This window comes from Phasianus colchicus, chromosome 32 (genome assembly GCF_987193195.1).
Source record: "Phasianus colchicus chromosome 32, bPhaCol1.hap1.1, whole genome shotgun sequence".
NCBI classification, from domain to species: Eukaryota; Metazoa; Chordata; class Aves; order Galliformes; family Phasianidae; genus Phasianus; species Phasianus colchicus.
The window spans coordinates 1,735,782-1,758,260 of NC_143467.1; the positions used below are offsets into that span (position 1 = coordinate 1,735,782).

Sequence of the window (22,479 nt, forward strand, 5' to 3'; positions counted from 1 at the left end):
ACCCCATAGGGACCCTTAGCGAGACCCCATAGAGACCCCATAGAGACACATAGGGACCCATAGAGACCCCATAACTGCCCCATAGGGACCCCATAGAGACCCATAGAGACCTCCATAGAGACCCATGGGGACCCCATAGAGACCCCCATAGAAACCTCATAGAGACCCCACGGAGACCCCATAGGGACCCTATAGGGACCCATAGAGACCCCATAGAGAGACCCCCATAGAGACCCATAGAGACCCCACAGAGACCCATAGAGACACACGGGAACCCCATAGAGACCCATAGAGACCCCATAGAGACCCTATAGGGACACATAGAGACCCCATTGGGACCCTATAGGGACCCATAGAGACCCTATAGAGAGACCCCCATAGAGAGACCCCCATAGAGACCCCATTGAGAGACCCCATAGAGACCCCGTAGAGAAACCCATAGAGAGACCCATAGAAACCCCATAGAGACCCACAGAGACCCCATAACTGCCCCATAGAGACCCCATAGAGATCCCATAGAGACCCCCATAGAGAGACCCATAGAGACCCCATTGGGAGGCCCCCAAAACCACAAACGACCCCAAAACTTCCCAAAATAACCCCAAAATCTCTTTATTATGGGGCGGAAGGGGCGGGGTTAATGCTTGGCGGTGGGCGGGGCTACGAGGCCACGCCCCTCCCGGGGGCGGAGCTTGGCTGATTTGGGCTGGAAGCCCTCGGCCACGCCCCCTTCCTCTTTCTCCTCCTCCCATTGGTCAGCCCGCGGCAGGGGGCGGGGCGCGCTGCTTTGTTCCGCGCTCTGATTGGCCGCCGCTTTGCCGCGGAGGATGTCGATCACCTGGGGGGGGGGGGAAATCGGAAATCGGGGGTTTTTACCCCAAAATGACATGCGAAGAAAAGCCTCGACTGCAGCCCCACAGCGTCTCATTGCACCCCCAAACCTCACGTATCCGAACCCCCCTGCAGCCCCCCTGCAGCCCCCGGAACCAAAATCCCAACGAACCCAAAACTTCTGCATTTCAGCCCAAAATCCTCCCCCACAAAAACCCCCATTGCACGCCCAAAATTGCACCTTTCAACCCCAAACCTTTTGCACTTTAATGCTCCCCACCCCTCCTAACCCCCACCTCCACCACATCCCCCCGCCCCCCCAAACTTTTGCATTGCACCCCAAAATCCTCCCCCACAAAAACCCCCATTGCACCCCAAAACCCCTCCTACTCAGTTCCCCCCGTTGCATGCCCAAAATCCACCTTTGCAACCCCAAACCTTTTGCACATCAAAGCTCCCCACCCCCCCTACACCCCAACCCCCCCACGTCCCCCCACCCCCCCAAACTTTTGCATCGCACCCCAAAAACCCCTCCCCCACAACCCCCCCCGTTGCAACCCCGAGGAACACTGCAGCTCCCCCGGTCCTTTTGCATCCCCTCCCTCCCCTCCCCCTCCCCCTCCCCCTCCCCCTTCCCCTTCCCCTTCCCCTTCCCCTTCCCCTTCCCCTTCCCCTTCCCCTTCCCCTTCCCCTTCCCCTTCCCCTTCCCCTCCCCCTTCCCCTTCCTTTCCTTTCCTTTCCCTTCCCCTTCCCCTTCGCTTCCCCTTCTCTTCCTTTCCTTTCCCTTCCCCTTCCCTTCCCCTTCCCCTTCCCCACCCCCTCCCCCTACCCTTTCCGTCCCCCTCCCCCTCCCCCTTCCCCTTCCCCTTCCCTTCTCCTCCCCTTCCCCTTCCCCTTCCCCTTCCCCTTCCCCTTCCCCTTCCCCTTCCCCTTCCCCTTCCCCTTCCCCTTCCCCTTCCCCTTCCCCTTCCCTTCCCCTTCCCTTCTCCTCCCCCTTCCCCTCCCCCTTCTCTTTCCATTCCCCTCCCCCTCCCCCTTCCCCTCCCCCTTCTCCTTCCCCTTCCCCTTCCCCTTCCCCTTCCCCTTCCCTTCCCCTTCCCCTTCCCCTTCCCCTTCCCTTCCTTCCCCTTCCCTTCCCCTCCCCCTTCCCCTCCCCCTTCCCCTCCCCCTTCTCTTCCCCTTCCCCTTCCCCTTCCCCTTCCCCTTCCCCTTCCCCTTCCCCTTCCCCACCTCCTCTCCCTCACCCCCTCTCCCTTCCCCTTCCCCTTCCCCTCCCCCTTCCCCTTCCCCTTTCCCACCCCCTCCCCTCCCCCTCCTCCTCCCCCTTCCCCTTCCCTACCGTTCCTTCCCCTCCCCCTTCCCCTTCCCTTCCTTTCCCCTCCCCCTTCCCCTTTCCCTTTCCACCCCCTCCCCTCCCCCTCCTCCTCCCCCTCCCCCTTCCCTTCCCTTCCTCTCCCCCTTACCCTCCCCCTTACCCTTCCCCTCCTCCTTCCCCCTCCATCCCCTTCCCCTTCCCCTCCCCCTCCCCCTTTCCCACCCCCTCCCCTCCCCCCCTCCTCCCCCTCCCCCTTCCCCTTCCCTTCCCCTCCCCCTCCCCCATCCCCTCCCCCTCCCCCTTCCCCTTCCCTTCCCCTCCCCCTCCCCCTTCCCCTCCCCCTTCTCTTTCCATTCCCCTTCCCCTTCCCCTTCCCCTTCCCCTTCCCCTCCCCCTTCCCCTCCCCCTTCTATTTCCCTTCCCCTTCCCCTTCCCCTTCCCCTTCCCCTTCCCCTTCCCCTTCCCCTTCCCCTTCCCCTTCCCCTTCCCCACCTCCTCTCCCTCACCCCCTCTCCCTTCCCCTTCCCCTCCCCCTCCCCTCCCCTCCCCTCCCCCCCCCCACCTGCCGGCTGCTCGCCAGCGCCAGCGCGGTTTCGTGGTGGTTGTTCCTCAGCCCCAGATCCGCGCCGTTTCGCAGGAGGAGCCGCAGCGCCCCCACCAGGCCGCGCCCCGCAGCTGCGTGCAGCGCCGTGCAGCCGGCGTACGACTGGGCGTTCACCGAGGCTCCGTGCTGGAAGGGGGGGTCAGCATGGGGGACAGTGGGGTCATTGGGGTCAATGGGGGTCAATGGGGGTCGGTATGGGACAATGGGGTCATTGGGGGTCGCTATGGGGCAATGGAGGTCAATGGGGTCAATGGAGGTCAATGGGGGTCAGTGGGGGTCAATGGGGTCAATGGAGGTCAATGGGGGTCAATGGGGTCAATGGGGGTCAATGGGGGTCGGTATGGGGCAATGGGGGTCAATGGGGTCAATGGAGGTCAATGGGGGTCAATGGGGTCAATGGGGGTCAATGGGGGTCGGTATGGGATAATGGGGGTCAATGGGGGGCCAATGGGGGTCAATGGGGGTCGGTATGGGACAATGGGGGTCAATGGGGATCAATGGGGTCATTTGGGGTCGGTATGGGGCAATGGGGGTCAATGGGGTCAATGGAGGTCAATGGGGGTCAATGGGGTCAATGGGGGTCAATGGGGGTCGGTATGGGGCAATGGGGTTCAATGGGGTCAATGGAGGTCAATGGGGGTCAATGGGGTCAATGGGGGTCAATGGGGGTCGGTATGGGACAATGGGGGTCAATGGGGTCAATGGAGGTCAATGGGGGTCAATGGGGTCAATGGGGGTCAATGGGGGTCGGTATGGGGCAATGGGGGTCAATGGAGGTCAATGGGGTCATTTGGGGTCGGTATGGGACAATGGGGGTCAATGGGGTCAATGGGGGTCAATGGGGGTCGGTATGGGACAATGGGGGTCAATGGGATCAATGGGGGTCAATGGGGGTCGGTATGGGGCAATGGGGGTCAATGGAGGTCAATGGGGTCAATGGGAGTCGGTATGGGACAATGGGGGTCAATGGGGTCAATGGAGGTCAATGGGGGTCAATGGGGTCAATGGGGGTCAATGGGGGTCGGTATGGGCCAATGGGGGTCAATGGGGGGCCAATGGGGGTCAATGGGGGTCGGTATGGGACAATGGGGGTCAATGGGGATCAATGGGGACCAATGGGGTCAATGGGGGTCGGTATGGGACAATGGGGGTCAATGGGGATCAATGGGGGTCATTGGGGTCGGTATGGGACAATGGGGGTCAATGGGGGTCAATGGTGTCATTTGGGGTCGGTATGGGGCAATGGGGGTCAATGGGGTCATTGGGGTCAATAGGGATCGGTATGGGACAATGGGGGTCAATGGGGGTCGGTATGGGACAATGGGGGTCAATGGAGGTCAATGGGGTCATTTGGGGTCGGTATGGGACAATGGGGGTCAATGGGAGTCAATGGGGTCATTTGGGGTCGGTATGGGGCAATGGGGGTCAATGGGGATCAATGGGGGTCATTGGGGTCGGTATGGGACAATGGGGGTCAATGGGGGTCGGTATGGGGCAATGGGGGTCAATGGGGTCAATGGAGGTCAATGGAGGTCATTGGGGATCATTTGGGGAAGGTATGGGACAATGGGAGTCAATGGGGTCATTGGGGTCAATAGGGATCGGTATGGGACAATGGGGGTCAATGGGGGTCAGTATGGGACAATGGGGGTCAATGGGGTCAATGGAGATCAATGGGGGTCAATGGGGTCAATGGGGGTCAATGGGGGTCGGTATGGGACAATGGGGATCAATGGGGGTCATTGGGGTCGGTATGGGACAATGGGGGTCAATGGGGGTCAATGTGGGTCAATGGGGACAATGGGGGTCAGTGGGGGTCGGTATGGGGCAATGGGGTTCAATGGGGATCAATGGGGGTCATTGGGGTCGGTATGGGACAATGGGAGTCAATGGGGTCATTGGGGTCAATAGGGATCGGTATGGGACAATGGGGGTCAATGGGGGTCAGTGGGGGCCAATGGGGGTCGGTATGGACAATGGGGTCAGTGGGGGTCAGTATGGGGCAATGGGAATCAATGGGGGTTAATGGGGTCAATGGGGGTCAGTGGGGGTCAGTATGGGACAATGGGGGTCAATGGGGGTCGGTATGGGGCAATGGGGGTCAATGAAGGTCAGTATGGGACAGTGGGGATCAATGGGGGTCGGTATGGACAATGGGGGTCAATGGGGTCAATGGGGGTCAGTGGGGGTCGATATGGGGCAATGGGGGTCAGTATGGGGCAATGGGGGTCAATGGGGGTCAATGGGGACCAATGGGGTCAATGGGGGTCAGTGGGGGTCGATATGGGACAATGGGGGTTAATGGGGGTCAATGGGGTCAGTGGGGTCAATGGGGGTCGGTATGGTCTAGTGGGGGCCAATGGGGGTCAATGGGGGTCAATGGGGGTCAATGGGGGTCTGTATGGGACAATGGGGGTCAATGGCGTCAATGGGGGTCGGTATGGGACAGTGGGGGTCAATGAGGGTCAATGGGGGTCGGTAAGGGGCAATGGGGGTCAATGGGGTCAATGGGGGTCAATGGGGGTCGGTATGGGGCAACGGGGAACAGAGGAGGGTAGTGAGGGAGCCCAAGAAGACCCAATTTCACCCCAAACTGACCCCAAAAAGCCCCAAATCCACCCCAAACTGACCCCAAAAGCCCCATTTCCACCCCAACGTGACCCCCAAAAGCCCCAAATCCACCCCAACATGACCTCAAAAAGCCCCAATTTCACCCAAAATGACCCCAAAAAATCCCAATTTCACCCAAAATGACCCCAAAAAATCCCAATTTCAGCCCAAAATGACCCCAAAAAATCCCAATTACACCCCAAACTGACCCCAAAAAGCCCCAATCTCACCCCAAAATGACCCCAAAATACCCCAATCTCACCCCAACGTGACCCCAAAAAGCCCCAAATCCACCCCAAAATGACCCCAAAAAGCCCGAATTTCCACCCCAAAATGACCCCAAAAAATCCCAATTACACCCCAAACTGACCCCAAAAAGCCCCAATTTCAGCCCAAACTGACCCCAAAAAATCCCAATTTCACCCCAAACTGACCCCAAAAAGCCCCAATTTCAGCCCAAACTGACCCCAAAAAGCCCCAATTTCACCCAAAATGACCCCAAAAAGCCCCAATTTCACCCCAAACTGACCCCAAAAAGCCCCAAATCCACCCCAAACTGACCCCAAAATACCCCAATCTCACCCCAACGTGACCCCAAAAAGCCCCAATTCCACCCCAAACGGACCCCAAAAAGCCCCAATTTCAGCCCAAAATGACCCCAAAAAATCCCAATTACACCCCAAACTGACCCCAAAAAGCACCAATCTCACCCCAAAATGACCCCAAAAAGCCCCAATCTCACCCCAACGTGACCCCAAAAAGCCCCAATTCCACCCCAAAATGACCCCAAAAAGCCCCAAATCCACCCCAAACTGACCCCAAAAAGCCCCAAATCCACCCCAAAATGACCCCAAAAAGCCCGAATTCCACCCCAAAATGACCCCAAAAAGCCCCAAATCCACCCCAAACTGACCCCAAAAAGCCCCAAATCCACCCCAAAATGACCCCAAAAAGCCCGAATTTCCACCCCAAAATGACCCCAAAAAATCCCAATTACACCCCAAACTGACCCCAAAAAGCCCCAATTTCAGCCCAAACTGACCCCAAAAAATCCCAATTTCACCCCAAACTGACCCCAAAAAGCCCCAATTTCAGCCCAAACTGACCCCAAAAAGCCCCAATTTCACCCAAAAAGCCCCCAAAAAATCCCAATTACACCCCAACATGACCCCAAAAAGCCCCAATCTCACCCCAAAATGACCCCAAAATACCCCAATCTCACCCCAACGTGACCCCAAAAAGCCCCAATTCCACCCCAAAATGACCCCAAAAAGCCCCAAATCCACCCCAAACTGACCCCAAAAAGCCCCAAATCCACCCCAAAATGACCCCAAAAAGCCCGAATTCCACCCCAAACTGACCCCAAAAAGCACCAAATCCACCCCAAAATGACCCCAAAAAGCCCGAATTCCACCCCAAACTGACCCCAAAAAGCCCCAAATCCACCCCAAAATGGCCCCAAAAAGCCCGAATTCCACCCCAAACTGACCCCAAAAAGCCCCAAATCCACCCCAAAATGACCCCAAAAAGCCCCAATTTCACCCCAAACTGACCCCAAAAAATCCCAATTACACCCCAACATGACCCCAAAAAGCCCCAATCTCACCCCAAAATGACCCCAAAATACCCCAATCTCACCCCAACGTGACCCCAAAAAGCCCCAATTCCACCCCAAAATGACCCCAAAAAGCCCCAAATCCACCCCAAACTGACCCCAAAAAGCCCCAATCTCACCCCAACGTGACCCCAAAATACCCCAATCTCACCCCAACGTGACCCCAAAAAGCCCCAAATCCACCCCAAAATGACCCCAAAAAGCCCGAATTTCCACCCCAAAATGACCCCAAAAAATCCCAATTACACCCCAAACTGACCCCAAAAAGCCCCAATTTAAGCCCAAACTGACCCCAAAAAGCCCCAAATCCACCCCAAACTGACCCCAAAAAGCCCCAATTTCAGCCCAAACTGACCCCAAAAAGCCCCCAATTCCACCCCAAAATGACCCCAAAAAGCCCCAATTTCAGCCCAAACTGACCCCAAAAAATCCCAATTACACCCCAACATGACCCCAAAAAGCCCCAATCTCACCCCAAAATGACCCCAAAATACCCCAATCTCACCCCAACGTGACCCCAAAAAGCCCCAATTCCACCCCAAAATGACCCCAAAAAGCCCCAAATCCACCCCAAACTGACCCCAAAAAGCCCCAAATCCACCCCAAACTGACCCCAAAAAGCCCGAATTCCACCCCAAACTGACCCCAAAAAGCCCCAAATCCACCCCAAAATGACCCCAAAAAGCCCGAATTCCACCCCAAACTGACCCCAAAAAGCCCCAATTTCAGCCCAAAATGACCCCAAAAAATCCCAATTTCACCCCAAACTGACCCCAAAAAGCCCCAAATCCACCCCAAACTGACGCCAAAAAGCCCGAATTTCACCCCAAATTGACCCCAAAAAGCCCCAAATCCACCCCAAAATGACCCCAAAAAGCCCCAATTTCACCCCAAACTGACCCCAAAAAGCCCCAAATCCACCCCAAACTGACCCCAAAAAGCCCCAATCTCACCCCAAAATGACCCCAAAAAGCCCCAAATCCACCCCAAACTGACCCCAAAAAGCCCGAATTTCACCCCAAAATGACCCCAAAAAGCCCCAAATCCACCCCAAACTGACCCCAAAAAGCCCCAATTTCAGCCCAAAATGACCCCAAAAAATCCCAATTACACCCCAAACTGACCCCAAAAAGCCCCAATCTCACCCCAAAATGACCCCAAAATACCCCAATCTCACCCCAACGTGACCCCAAAAAGCCCCAATTTCAGCCCAAACTGACCCCAAAAAGCCCGAATTTCCACCCCAAAATGACCCCAAAAAATCCCAATTACACCCCAAACTGACCCCAAAAAGCCCCAATCTCACCCCAAAATGACCCCAAAATACCCCAATCTCACCCCAACGTGACCCCAAAAAGCCCCAAATCCACCCCAAAATGACCCCAAAAAGCCCGAATTTCCACCCCAAAATGACCCCAAAAAATCCCAATTACACCCCAAACTGACCCCAAAAAGCCCCAATTTAAGCCCAAACTGACCCCAAAAAGCCCCAAATCCACCCCAAACTGACCCCAAAAAGCCCCAATTTCAGCCCAAACTGACCCCAAAAAGCCCCCAATTCCACCCCAAAATGACCCCAAAAAGCCCCAATTTCAGCCCAAACTGACCCCAAAAAATCCCAAATACACCCCAACATGACCCCAAAAAGCCCCAATCTCACCACAAAATGACCCCAAAATACCCCAATCTCACCCCAACGTGACCCCAAAAAGCCCCAATTCCACCCCAAACTGACCCCAAAAAGCCCCAAATCCACCCCAAACTGACCCCAAAAAGCCCCAAATCCACCCCAAAATGACCCCAAAAAGCCCCAATTTCACCCCAAACTGACCCCAAAAAGCCCCAAATCCACCCCAAACTGACGCCAAAAAGCCCGAATTTCACCCCAAATTGACCCCAAAAAGCCCCAAATCCACCCCAAAATGACCCCAAAAAGCCCCAATTTCACCCCAAACTGACCCCAAAAAGCCCCAAATCCACCCCAAACTGACCCCAAAAAGCCCCAATCTCACCCCAAACTGACCCCAAAAAGCCCCAAATCCACCCCAAACTGACCCCAAAAAGCCCGAATTTCACCCCAAAATGACCCCAAAAAGCCCCAAATCCACCCCAAACTGACCCCAAAAAGCCCCAATTTCAGCCCAAAATGACCCCAAAAAATCGCAATTACACCCCAAACTGACCCCAAAAAGCCCCAATCTCACCCAAAAATGACCCCAAAATACCCCAATCTCACCCCAACGTGACCCCAAAAAGCCCCAATTTCAGCCCAAACTGACCCCAAAAAATCCCAATTTCACCCAAAATGACCCCAAAAAGCCCCAATTTCAGCCCAAACTGACCCCAAAAAGCCCCAATTTCACCCAAAAAGCCCCAAAAAAATCCCAATTTCACCCCAAACTGACCCCCAAAAGCCCCAATTCCACCCCAAAATGACCCCAAAAAGCCCCAATTCCACCCCAAAATGACCCCAAAAAGCCCCAATTTCAGCCCAAAATGACCCCAAAAAATCCCAAATACACCCCAACATGACCCCAAAAAGCCCCAATCTCACCCCAAAATGACCCCAAAATACCCCAATCTCACCCCAACGTGACCCCAAAAAGCCCCAATTCCACCCCAAACTGACCCCAAAAAGCCCCAAATCCACCCCAAACTGACCCCAAAAAGCCCCAATTCCACCCCAAACTGACCCCAAAAAGCCCCAATTTCACCCCAAAATGACCCCAAAAAGCCCCAAATCCACCCCAAACTGACCCCAAAAAGCCCCAATTCCACCCCAAAATGACCCCAAAAAGCCCCAATTTCAGCCCAAAATGACCCCAAAAAGCCCGAATTTCACCACAAACTGACCCCAAAAAGCCCCAAATCCACCCCAACATGACCTCAAAAAGCCCGAATTTCCACCCCAAAATGACCCCAAAAAATCCCAATTTCAGCCCAAAATGACCCCAAAAAGCCCCAAATCCACCCCAAACTGACCCCAAAAAGCCCCAAATCCACCCCAAACTGACGCCAAAAAGCCCCAATTCCACCCCAAAATGACCCCAAAAAGCCCCCAATCCACCCCAAACTGACCCCAAAAAGCCCCAATTTCAGCCCAAAATGACCCCAAAAAATCCCAATTACACCCCAACATGACCCCAAAAAGCCCCAATCTCACCCCAAAATGACCCCAAAATACCCCAATCTCACCCCAACGTGACCCCAAAAAGCCCCAATTCCACCCCAAAATGACCCCAAAAAGCCCCAAATCCACCCCAAACTGACCCCAAAAAGCCCCAAATCCACCCCAAAATGACCCCAAAAAGCCCGAATTCCACCCCAAACTGACCCCAAAAAGCCCCAAATCCACCCCAAAATGACCCCAAAAAGCCCCAAATCCACCCCAAACTGACCCCAAAAACCCCCAATCCACCCCAAACTGACCCCCAAAAGCCCCAATTTCAGCCCAAAATGACCCCAAAAAATCCCAATTACACCCCAACATGACCCCAAAAAGCCCCAATCTCACCCCAAAATGACCCCAAAATACCCCAATCTCACCCCAACGTGACCCCAAAAAGCCCCAATTCCACCCCAAACTGACCCCAAAAAGCCCCAAATCCACCCCAAACTGACCCCAAAAAATCCCAATTACACCCCAAACTGACCCCAAAAAGCCCCAAATCCACCCCAAAATGACCCCAAAAAGCCCGAATTCCACCCCAAACTGACCCCCAAAAGCCCCAAATCCACCCCAAAATGACCCCAAAAAGCCCCAATTTCACCCCAAACTGACCCCAAAAAGCCCCAAATCCACCCCAAACTGACCCCAAAAAGCCCGAATTTCACCCCAAACTGACCCCAAAAAGCCCCAATTCCACCCCAAAATGACCCCAAAAAGCCCCAAATCCACCCCAAACTGACCCCAAAAAGCCCGAATTTCACCCCAAACTGACCCCCAAAAGCCCCAAATCCACCCCAAACTGACCCCAAAAACCCCCAATCCACCCCAAACTGACCCCCAAAAGCCCCAATTTCAGCCCAAAATGACCCCAAAAAGCCCCAATTCCACCCCAAAATGACCCCAAAAAGCCCCAATTTCACCCAAAATGACCACAAAAAATCCCAATTTCACCCCAAACTGACCCCAAAAAGCCCCAAATCCACCCCAAACTGACCCCAAAAAGCCCCAATTTCAGCCCAAAATGACCCCAAAAAATCCCAATTACACCCCAAACTGACCCCAAAAAGCCCCAATCTCACCCCAAAATGACCCCAAAATACCCCAATCTCACCCCAACGTGACCCCAAAAAGCCCCAATTTCAGCCCAAACTGACCCCAAAAAATCCCAATTTCACCCCAAACTGACCCCAAAAAGCCCCAATTTCAGCCCAAACTGACCCCAAAAAGCCCCAATTTCACCCAAAAAGCCCCCAAAAAATCCCAATTTCACCCCAAACTGACCCCCAAAAGCCCCAATTCCACCCCAAAATGACCCCAAAAAGCACCAAATCCACCCCAAACTGACCCCAAAAAGCCCCAAATCCACCCCAAAATGACCCCAAAAAGCCCGAATTCCACCCCAAAATGACCCCAAAAAGCCCCAAATCCCCCCCAAAATGACCCCAAAAAGCCCGAATTCCACCCCAAACTGACCCCAAAAAGCCCCAAATCCACCCCAAAATGACCCCAAAAAGCCCCAATTTCACCCCAAACTGACCCCAAAAAGCCCCAAATCCACCCCAAAATGACCCCAAAAAGCCCGAATTTCCACCCCAAAATGACCCCAAAAAGCCCCAAATCCACCCCAAACTGACCCCAAAAAGCCCCAATTCCACCCCAAAATGACCCCAAAAAGCCCCAATTTCAGCCCAAAATGACACCAAAAAGCCCCAATTCCACCCCAAACTGACCCCAAAAAGCCCCAATTCCACCCCAAAATGACCCCAAAAAATCCCAATTTCACCCCAAACTGACCCCAAAAAGCCCGAATTTCACCCCAAACTGACCCCCAAAAGCCCCAAATCCACCCCAAACTGACCCCAAAAAGCCCCAATTTCACCCCAAAATGACCCCCAAAAATCCCAATTTCACCCCAACATGACCCCAAAAAGCCCCAATTCCACCCCAAAATGACCCCAAAAAGCCCCAATTTCACCCAAAATGACCCCAAAAAATCCCAATTTCACCCCAAAATGACCCCAAAAAGCCCCAATTTCACCCAAAATGACCCCAAAAAATCCCAATTTCACCCCAAACTGACCCCAAAAAGCCCCAAATCCACCCCAAACTGACCCCAAAAAGCCCCAATTTCAGCCCAAAATGACCCCAAAAAATCCCAATTTCACCCCAACATGACCCCAAAAAGCCCCAATTCCACCCCAAAATGACCCCAAAAAGCCCCAATTTCACCCAAAATGACCACAAAAAATCCCAATTTCACCCCAAAATGACCCCAAAAAGCCCCAATTTCACCCAAAATGACCCCAAAAAACCCCAATTTCACCCCAAACAGACCCCAAAAAGCCCCAATTTCAGCCCAAAATGACCCCAAAAAATCCCAATTACACCCCAACATGACCCCAAAAAGCCCCAATTTCACCCCAAACTGACCCCAAAAAGCCCCAAATCCACCCAAAACTGACCCCAAAAAGCCCCAAATCCACCCCAAACTGACCCCAAAAAGCCCCAATTCCACCCCAAACTGACCCCAAAAAGCCCCAAATCCACCCCAAACTGACCCCAAAAAGCCCGAATTTCACCCCAAACTGACCCCAAAGCCCCAATTTCCCCGGATTTTGCCCCAAAATGCCCCACCCTGAGCAGCAGCTCCGCCATCTCCAGGCTGTTGCTCTCCACGGCCCTCAGCAGCGCCGTTCTGCCGCTCTTCGTGTCCTGCAGGGGAACAAAAAACCCCAAATCCTCACAAAATTACCCCAAAACGCACCCACCAATCACAGCACGTCCCCTAGGCCACGCCCCCTTCAAGCCCCCGCCCCCTTTTTAGACCACGCCCCTAACCTGACCACGCCCACCCCACAGGCCCCGCCCATCCTTGGCAACGCCCAATCAGACGGCGCCCACACTTAGGCCACGCCCACACCCAGGCATCACCCAATCAGATCCATCGTCAGACCACACAGGCCACGCCCCCACCCAGGCGCCCACCACGAATCCCCGCCCCCTCCAGGCCACGCCCCCCTCCAGGCCCCTCCCGCCACAAAGCCCCGCCTCCTCCAGGCCCCGCCCCCGCGAAGCACCACCCAATCCACGCCCCTCCCACCACAAGGCCCCGCCCCCCATTCAGCCTCGCCCAATCCACGCCTCTCCCACCAGAAGGCCCCGCCCCCATCCAGGTCCCGCCCAATCCACGCCCCTCCCACCTCAAGGCGCCGCCCCCATTCACGCCCTGCCCCCTAAGCCCCGCCCACGCCAGGCCCCGCCCCCATCCATGCCCCGCCCAACCCACGCCGCTCCCACCACAAGGCCCCGCCCCCCATTCAGCCTCGCCCAATCCCCGCCCCACCCACCACAAGACCCCGCCCCCCTAAGCCCCTCCCAATCCCCGCCCCACCCACCACAAGACCCCGCCCCCCTAAGCCCCTCCCAATCCACGGCCCACCCACCTACCACAAGGCTCCACCCCCTTTCAGGCCACGCCCCCTAAGGCCCGCCCAATCCACGCCCCAGCTATCACAAAGCCCCGCCCCCCCCCTCCCGCGAAGCCCCGCCCCCCGCTTACGGGCGCATCCACGTCGGCGCCGTGCAGCAGCAGCAGCTCCGCGCTCTCGCGGGAGCCGGCGCTCACAGCCACGTGCAGGGGGGTCAGCCCTGGGGGGGGGGGGGGGGGCGAAAATGGTGGGTGGGGGTCAGCAGTGGGGGGGGGGGTCAGTCAGACCTCATCCCTCATCTTCCCACAGCCCCCCCTTCCCCCCCCCCCCCCACGGCACCCCATTAACCCCCCAACCCCCATTAACCCCCCCACTACCCCCCCCAAACCCCATTAACACCACCCCCCCACAGCCCCCCCCAACACCCCACCGCCCCCCACACCCCACAGCCCCCCCAAACCCCATTAATCCCCCCACTGCCACCCCACAACCCACTGCCCCCCCCCACACCCCCACTACCCCCCCAAAACCCCATTAACACCCCCCCACAGCCCCCCCCAACACCCCACCGCCCCCCCACACCCCACAGCCCCCCCAACCCCCATTAACCCCCCCACTGCCCCCCCACACCCCCACTACCCCCCCAAACGCCATTAACACCCCCGCTGCCCCCACAACCCACTGCCTCCCCCCACAGCCCCACTACCCCCCCCAAACGCCATTAACACCCCCCCACAGCCCCCCCCACAACCCCACCGCCCCCCCACACCCTACTGCCCCCCCCAAACCCCATTAACCCCCCCGCTGCCCCCCCACAACCCACTGCCCCCCCCCCACACCCCCACTACCCCCCCCAAACCCCATTAGCACCCCCCCACAGCCCCCCCCACAACCCCACCGCCCCCCCACACCCCCACTACCTCCCCCAAACCCCATCATCACCCCCCCCACAGCCCCCCCCAACACCCCACCGCCCCCCCCACACCCTACTGCCCCCCCCAAACCCCATTAACCCCCCCGCTGCCCCCACAACCCACTGCCCCCCCCCCACACCCCCACTACCCCCCCCAAACCCCATTAGCACCCCCCCACAGCCCCCCCCACAACCCCACCGCCCCCCCACACCCCCACTACCTCCCCCAAACCCCATCATCACCCCCCCCACAGCCCCCACCAACACCCCACCGCCCCCCCCACACCCTACTGCCCCCCCCAAACCCCATTAACCCCCCCGCTGCCCCCCACAACCCACTGCCCCCCCCCACACCCCCCCTACCCCCCCCAAAACCCCATTAACACCCCCCCACAGCCCCCCCACAACCCACTGCCCCCCCCACACCCCACGTCCCCCCCACTGCCCCCCCCACCTCCCACATCCCTCATCTTCCCCCCATCCCCCCCATACCCCATTAACCCCCCCAATGCCCCCCCAACCCCATTACCCCCCCTACAGCCCACCCCAAATACATTAACCCCCCCAAACCACCCCTCAACGCCACCCCATTACTCCCCCCCCTCCCCACTTCCCCCCCCACCCCATTACCCCCCCACTGCCCCCCTCAGTCCCATTCCCCCCCCACCCCATTACTCCCCCCCAACCCCATTCCCCCCCACAAACCACCCCATTACTCCCCCCCTCCCCACTTCCCCCCCCACCCCATTACTCCCCCCCCAATCCCACCCCCCAAACCACCCCCCACCACATTACTCCCCCCCACTGCCCCCCCAAGTCCCATTCTCCCCCCCCACCCCATTACCCCCCCTCCCCACTCCCCCCCCACCCCATTACTCCCCCCTCCCCACTTCCCCCCCCAATCCCATCCCCCCCACAAACCACCCCCCCCACCCCATTACTCCCCCCCAACCCCATTCCCCCCCCACCCCCCACCCCATTACTCCCCCCCACTGTCCCCCCAATCCCATTCCCCCCCCACCCCATTACTCCCCCCCCCCACTTCCTCCCCCCACCCCATTACTCCCCCTCCCCATTACTCCCCCCACACTTCTCCCCCAACAACCCCATTATCGCCCCCCACCCCATTACTCCCCCCCACTGCCCCCCCCAGTCCCATTCTCCCCCCCCACCGCCCCCACCCCATCACTCCCCCCCAATCCCATCCCCCCCCACCCCATTACTCCCCCCCTCCCCACTTCCCACCCACCCCATTACTCCCCCCACCCCATTACTGACCCCCAATCCCATTCCCCCCCACCCCCCCGAACCCATTACTCCCCGCCACTGCCCCCCCCAGCCCCATTCTCCCCCCCAACCCCCCCACCCCATTACTCTCCCCCACCCCATTACTCCCCCCCCAATCCCATTTCCCCCCCCAAACCACCCCCCCTCCCCACTTCCCCCCCACCCCATTACCCCCCCCTCCCCACTTCCCCCCCACACCCCATTACTCCCCCCCCCTCCCCACTGCCCCCCCCAGCCCCATTCTCCCACCCCACCCCCCCCACCCCATTACTCTCCCCCACCCCATTACTCCCCCCCCAATCCCATTTCCCCCCCCAAACCACCCCCCCTCCCCACTTCCCCCCCCCATTACTCCCCCCCTCCCCACTGCCCCCCCCACCCCATTACCCCCATCCCCACTTCCCCCCCCCACCCCATTACTCCCCCCCCTCCCCACTGCCCCCCCCAGCCCCATTCTGCCCCCCACCCCCCCCGTCCCATTACTCCCCCCCTCCCCACTTCCCCCCTCCACCCTATTACTCCCCCCCCTCCCCACTGCCCCCCCAGCCCCATTACTCCCCCCCTCCCCACTTCCCCCCCCCACCCCATTACCCCTCCTCTCCACTTCCCCCCCCACTGCCCCCCCACCCCGTTACTCCCCCCCACTGCCCCCCCCAGCCCCATTACTCCCCCCCACCCCCCCCACCCCATTACTCCCCCCCACTGCCCCCCCCAGCCCCATTACTCCCCCCCACCCCCCCCACCCCATTACTCCCCCCCACTCCCCCCCCCAGCCCCATTCTCCCCCCCACCCCCCCCACCCCACTACTCCCCCCCCCAATCCCATCCCCCCCCACCCTATTACTCCCCCCCTCCCCACTTCCCCCCCCCACCCCATTACTCCCCCCCCTTCCCACTGCCCCCCCAGCCCCATTCTCCCCCCCACCCCATTACTCCCCCCACCAATCCCATCCCCCCCCACCCTATTACTCCCCCCCTCCCCACTTCCCCCCCCCACCCCATTACTCTCCCCCTAACCCATTCCCCCCCCACCCCATTACCCCCCCTCCCCATTTCCCCCCCCACCCCATTACTCCCCCCCCTCCTCACTGCCCCCCCCAGCCCCATTACTCCCCCCCACTCCCCCCATCCCATTACTCCCCCCCTCCCCACTGCCCCCCCACCCCGTTACTCCCCCCCCCTCCCCACTGCCCCCCCACCCCATTACTCACCCCCTCCCCATTTCCCCCCCACACCCCATTACTCTCCCCCACCCCATTACTCCCCCCCCAATCCCATTTCCCCCCCCAAACCACCCCCCCACCTCATTACTCCCCCCATCCCATTACTCCCCCCCATCCCATTCCCCCCCCACCCCATTACCCCCCCCTCCCCACTTCCCCCCCACACCCCATTACTCCCCCCCCTCCCCACTGCCCCCCCCAGCCCCATTCTCCCCCCTCCCCACTTCCCCCCCCATTACTCCCCCCCTCCCCACTGCCCCCCCACCCCATTACCCCCCCTCCCCACTTCCCCCCCCCACCCTATTACTCCCCCCCCTCCCCACTGCCCCCCCCAGCCCCATTCTCCCCCCCACCCCCCCCACCCCATTACTCCCCCCCTCCCCACTTCCCCCCCCCACCCTATTACTCCCCCCCCTCCCCACTGCCCCCCCAGCCCCATTACTCCCCCCCTCCCCACTTCCCCCCCCCACCCCATTACCCCTCCTCTCCACTCCCCCCCCCCACTGCCCCCCCACCCCGTTACTCCCCCCCACTGCCCCCCCCAGCCCCATTACTCCCCCCCACCCCCCCCACCCCATTACTCCCCCCCACTCCCCCCCCCCAGCCCCATTCTCCCCCCCACCCCCCCCACCCCATTACTCCCCCCCCCAATCCCATCCCCCCCCACCCTATTACTCCCCCCCTCCCCACTTCCCCCCCCCACCCTAATACTCCCCCCCCTCCCCACTGCCCCCCCAGCCCCATTCTCCCCCCCACCCCCCCCACCCCATTACTCCGCCCCTCCCCACTGCCCCCCCACCCCATTACTGCCCCCCCTCCCCACTTCCCCCCCCCCCCGCCCCTCCCCCCAAGCCCCCTCACCCTCGTAATCCCTGGCCCTCAGCATTTCGGGGCCGCCCCCCCCCCTTAGCAGCTCCCGGAGGCAGCGCGCCCCCCCGGCCCCCCCCTCGCAGGCCAGGTGTGCGGCACAGCGCCCCAAGCGGTCGGGGAGGGAAGGGCAGGAGCCGTGAGACAGCAGCAGCCGAACCAGCAGCGGGTGGCACGTGATCACCGCCAGGTGCAGGGGGGTCTGCGGGGGGGGGGGGGGACATGGGGGGGTTAGGGGGGTCTATGGGGGGGTATGGGGGGGTATGGGGGGGTTATAGGGGGTGTATGGGGGGTCTATGGGGGGATATGGGGGGGTATGGGGGGTTATAGGGGGGATACGGGAGGTAATAGAGGGGGATATGGGGGGGTATGGGGGGGTCTATGGGGGGATATGGGGGAATATGGGGGGATATGGGGGGATATGGGGGCATATGGGGGGCGATAGAGGGGGATATGGGGGTATGGGGGGGTCTATGGGAGGATATGGGGGGGTATGGGGGGTAATAGAAGGGGATATGGGGGGTCTATGGGGGGTTGTGGGGGGTGATAGAGGGGGCAGTGGGGGGATATGGGGGGATATGGGGGGGTTGGGGGGGTGATAGAGGGGGATATGGGGGGTTTGGGGGGGTCTATGGGGGGATATGGGGTAATAGAGGGGGACATGGGGGGATATGGGGGGATATGGGGGAATATGGGGGAATATGGGGGGATATGGGGGGGTGATAGAGGGGGATATGGGGGGTTTGGGGGGGTCTATGGGGGGATATGGGGTAATAGAGGGGGACATGGCGGAATATGGGGGAATATGGGGGGATATGGGGGGTCTATGGGGGGTTGTGGGGGGTTATGGGGGGATATGGGGGATATGGGGGGGTTGGGGGCGGTGATAGAGGGGGATATGGGGGGATATGGGGGGTATAGGGGTGCTATGGGGCTCCATAGGGGTCCATGGGGGGGATATGGGGGTCTATGGGGGTCTATGGGGAGATAAGGGGGGCTATGGGGGGATATCAGGGGTCTGTGGGCTCCGTGGGGCAGAGCTGTGGGTCAGCAGCAGCCGAACCAGCAGCGGGTGGCACGTGATCACTGCCGGGTGCAGGGGGGTCTGCGGGGGGGGGACATGGGGGGGGTTAGGGGGGTCTATGGGGGGATATGGGGGGGTATGGGGGGTATTAGAAGGGGATATGGGTCGTCTATGGGGGATTGTGGGGGGTGATAGAGGGGGCAATGGGGGGATATGGGGGGGTATGGGGGGGTTATAGGGGGGGGTATGGGGGGTCTATGGGGGGATATGGGGTAATAGAGGGGGATATGGGGGGTGATAAGGGGGGTCTATGGGGGGAAAAGGGGGAATGAGGGGGGATATGGGGGAATATGGGGGGGGATAGAGGGGGATATGGGGGTATGGGAGGGTCTATGGGGGGATATGGGGGCTAATAGAAGGGGATATGGGGGGTCTATGGGGGATTGTGGGGGGTTATGGGGGGTTATGGAGGGGGCTATGGGGGGTATGGGGGGATATGGGGGGGTTGGGGGGGTGATAGAGGGGGATATGGGGGGTATGGGAGGGTCTATGGGGGGATATGGGGGGATATGGGAGGATATGGGGGGGATATGGGGGGTAATAGAAGGGGATATGGGGGGTCTATGGGGGGTTGTGGGGGGTGATAGAGGGGGCAATGGGGGGATATGGGGGGACATGGGGGGGTTGGGAGGGGATAGAGGGGGATATGGGGGGTTTGGGGGGGTCTATGGGGGAATATGGGGGGTTAGGGGGGGGTTAGGGGGGAATATGGGGGGATATGCGAGGATATGGGGGAGATATGGGGGGTAATAGAAGGGGATATGGGGGGTCTATGAGGGGTTATGGGGGGATATGGGGGGGTTGGGGACTGATAGAGGGGGATGTGGGGGGTATGGGTCTATGGGTCCCTAGAGGGCACTGTGTGTCCCTATGTGTCCCTATGAGTCCCTACGGGTCTCTATATGTCTCTATGGGTCTCTATGGGTCCCTATGGATCCCTTTGTCTCCCCATGGGTTTCTAAATGTCCCTATAGGTCACTATGTGTCCCTATATGGCCCTATGTGTCCCTATACGTCCCAGTATGTCCCTATGGGTCCCTATATGTCCCTATAGGTCCCTATGGATCTCTATGGGTATCTATGAGTCCCTATGGGTCCCTATATGTCCCTATATGTCCCAGTATGTCCCTATGTGTCCCTACGTGTGTCCCTAGGTGTCCCTATACGTCCCCATAGGTCCCAGAATGTCCCAGTATGTTCCTATGGGTCTCTAAATGTCCCTATACGTCCCTACGTGTCCCTATACGTCTCTATAGGTCCCAGTGTGTCCCTATATGTCCCTATGTGTCCCCATACATCCCTATAGGTCCCAGTGCATCCCAGTATGTCCCTATGGGTCTCTAAATGTCCCTATACATCCCCATGTGTCCCTATATGCCCCTATAGGTCCCAGTATGTCCCTCTATGTCCCTATACGTCCCTATGTGTCTCTGTATGTCTCTATATACCCCTATATGTCCCTGTGTGTCCCTATACGTCCCTATGTGTCCCTCTATGTCCCTATATGCCCTAATAGGTCCCAGCGTGTCCTTATATGTCCCTATGTGTCCCTATAGGTCCCTGAAGGTCCCAGTATGTCCCTGTATGTCCCTATGTGTCCCTATGGGTCTCTAAATGTCCCTATGTGTCCCTATGTGTCCCTCTGTGTCCCTATAGGTCCCAGTGTGTCCCTATGGGTCTCTAGATGTCCCTATACATATGCCCCTATAGGTCCCAGTGTGTCCCTCTGTGTCCCTATAGGCCCCTATAGGTCCCAGTGTGTCCCTATGGGTCTCTAGATGTCCCTCTGTGTCCCTATATGTCCCAGTGTGTCCCTATGTGTCCCTCTGTGTCCCTATACACCCCTATAGGTCCCTCTGTGTCCCTCTGTGTCCCTATGTGTCCCTATATGTCCCAGTGCGTCCCTATGGGTCTCTAGATGTCCCTATATGTCCCTATGTGTCCCTATATGTCCCTCCACGTCCTTATAGGCCCCTATATGTCCCAGTGCGTCCCTATAGGCCCCTATATGTCCCTCTGTGTCCCTATAGGCCCCTATATGTCCCAGTGTGTCCCTATACGTCCCTATAGGTCCCAGTGTGTCCTTATGGGTCCCTATATGTACCTCTGTGTCCCTGTGTGTCCCTATAGGTCCCAGTGCGTCCCTATGTGTCCCTATATGTCCCAATGCGTCCTTAGGGGTCCCTATATGTCCCTCTGTGTCCCTATGGGTTTCCAGATGTCCCTATACGTCACTATAGTCCCCTATATGTCCCTCTGTGTCCCTATGTGTCCCTATAGTTCCCAGTGCGTCCCTATGGGTCTCTAGATGTCCCTATATGTCCCTATAGGCCCCTATATGTCCCTCCACGTCTTTATACGCCCCTATATGACCCTCTGTGTCCCTATGTGTCCCTATAGTTCCCAGTGCGTCCCTATGGGTCCCTATATGTCCCTCCGCGTCCCTATAGGCCCCAATATGTCCCAGTGTGTCCCTATACGTCCCTATAGGTCCCAGTGTGTCCTTATGGGTCCCTATATGTCCCAGTGCGTCCCTATAGGCCCCTATATGTCCCTCCACATCCTTATAGGCCCCTATATGTCCCTCTGTGTCCCTCTGTGTCCCTATATGTCCCTATTTGTCCCTGTGTGTCCCTATAGGTCCCAGTGTGTCCCTATGGTTCTCTAGATGTCCCTATAGTCCCCTATATGTCCCAGTGCGTCCCTATAGTCCCCTATATGTCCCTCTGTGTCCCTATAGTCCCCTATATGTCCCTCCGCGTCCCTATACGCCCCTATATATCCCAGTGCGTCCTTATGGGTCCCTATATGTCTCTCTGTGTCCCTATACGCCCCTATATGTCCCTCCATGTCCCTATACGTCCCTATAGGTCCCAGTGTGTCCTTATGGGTCCCTATATGTCCCAGTGTGTCCCTATAGGCCCCTATATGTCCCTCTGTGTCCTTATAGGCCCCTATATGTCCCTCCACGTCCTTATAGGCCCCTATATGTCCTAGTGTGTCCCTATGGGCCCCTATATGTCCCTCTGTGTCCCTATGTGTCCCTATATGTCCCACTGCGTCCCTATGGGTCTCTAGATGTCCCTATATGTCCCTATAGGCCCCTATATGTCCCTCCACGTCTTTATATGCCCCTATATGACCCTCTGTGTCCCTATGTGTCCCTATAGTTCCCAGTGCGTCCCTATGGGTCCCTATATGTCCCTCTGTGTCCCTGTGTGCCCCTATAGGTCCCAGTGCGTCCCTATGGGTCTCTAGATGTCCCTATACATCCCTATGTGTCCCTATATGTCCCTCCGTGTCCCTATACATCCCTATATGTCCCAGTGCGTCCCTATGTGTCCCTATATGTCCCAATGCGTCCTTAGGGGTCCCTATATGTCCCTCTGTGTCCCTATACACCCCTATATGTCCCTCCGCATCCCTATGGGTCCCTATATGTCCCTCTGTGTCCCAATGTGTCCCTATATGTCCCAGTGTGTCCCTATGGGTCTCTAGATGTCCCTATACATCCCTATAGGCCCCTATATGTC

The 22,479-nt window shown here is 58.5% G+C and overlaps 1 protein-coding gene across 1 annotated transcript in view; it reads right to left on the reverse strand.

Annotated features, from left to right (window-relative positions):
- Positions 1 to 587: 587 nt before the first annotated feature.
- The window catches only part of BCL3 (BCL3 transcription coactivator), a 42,159-nt gene continuing 20,267 nt past the window's right edge, over positions 588 to 22,479 (reverse strand). Inside the window, exons 4-8 of the mRNA XM_090128227.1 lie at positions 17,857 to 18,064; positions 13,704 to 13,792; positions 12,779 to 12,856; positions 2,709 to 2,876; positions 588 to 838 (exon numbers count right to left, since the gene is read on the reverse strand). Of these exons, the coding sequence (XP_089984353.1) occupies positions 638 to 838; positions 2,709 to 2,876; positions 12,779 to 12,856; positions 13,704 to 13,792; positions 17,857 to 18,064 (744 nt within the window). The 3' untranslated portion in view covers positions 588 to 637. The remainder of the gene's footprint in view (positions 839 to 2,708; positions 2,877 to 12,778; positions 12,857 to 13,703; positions 13,793 to 17,856; positions 18,065 to 22,479) is intronic.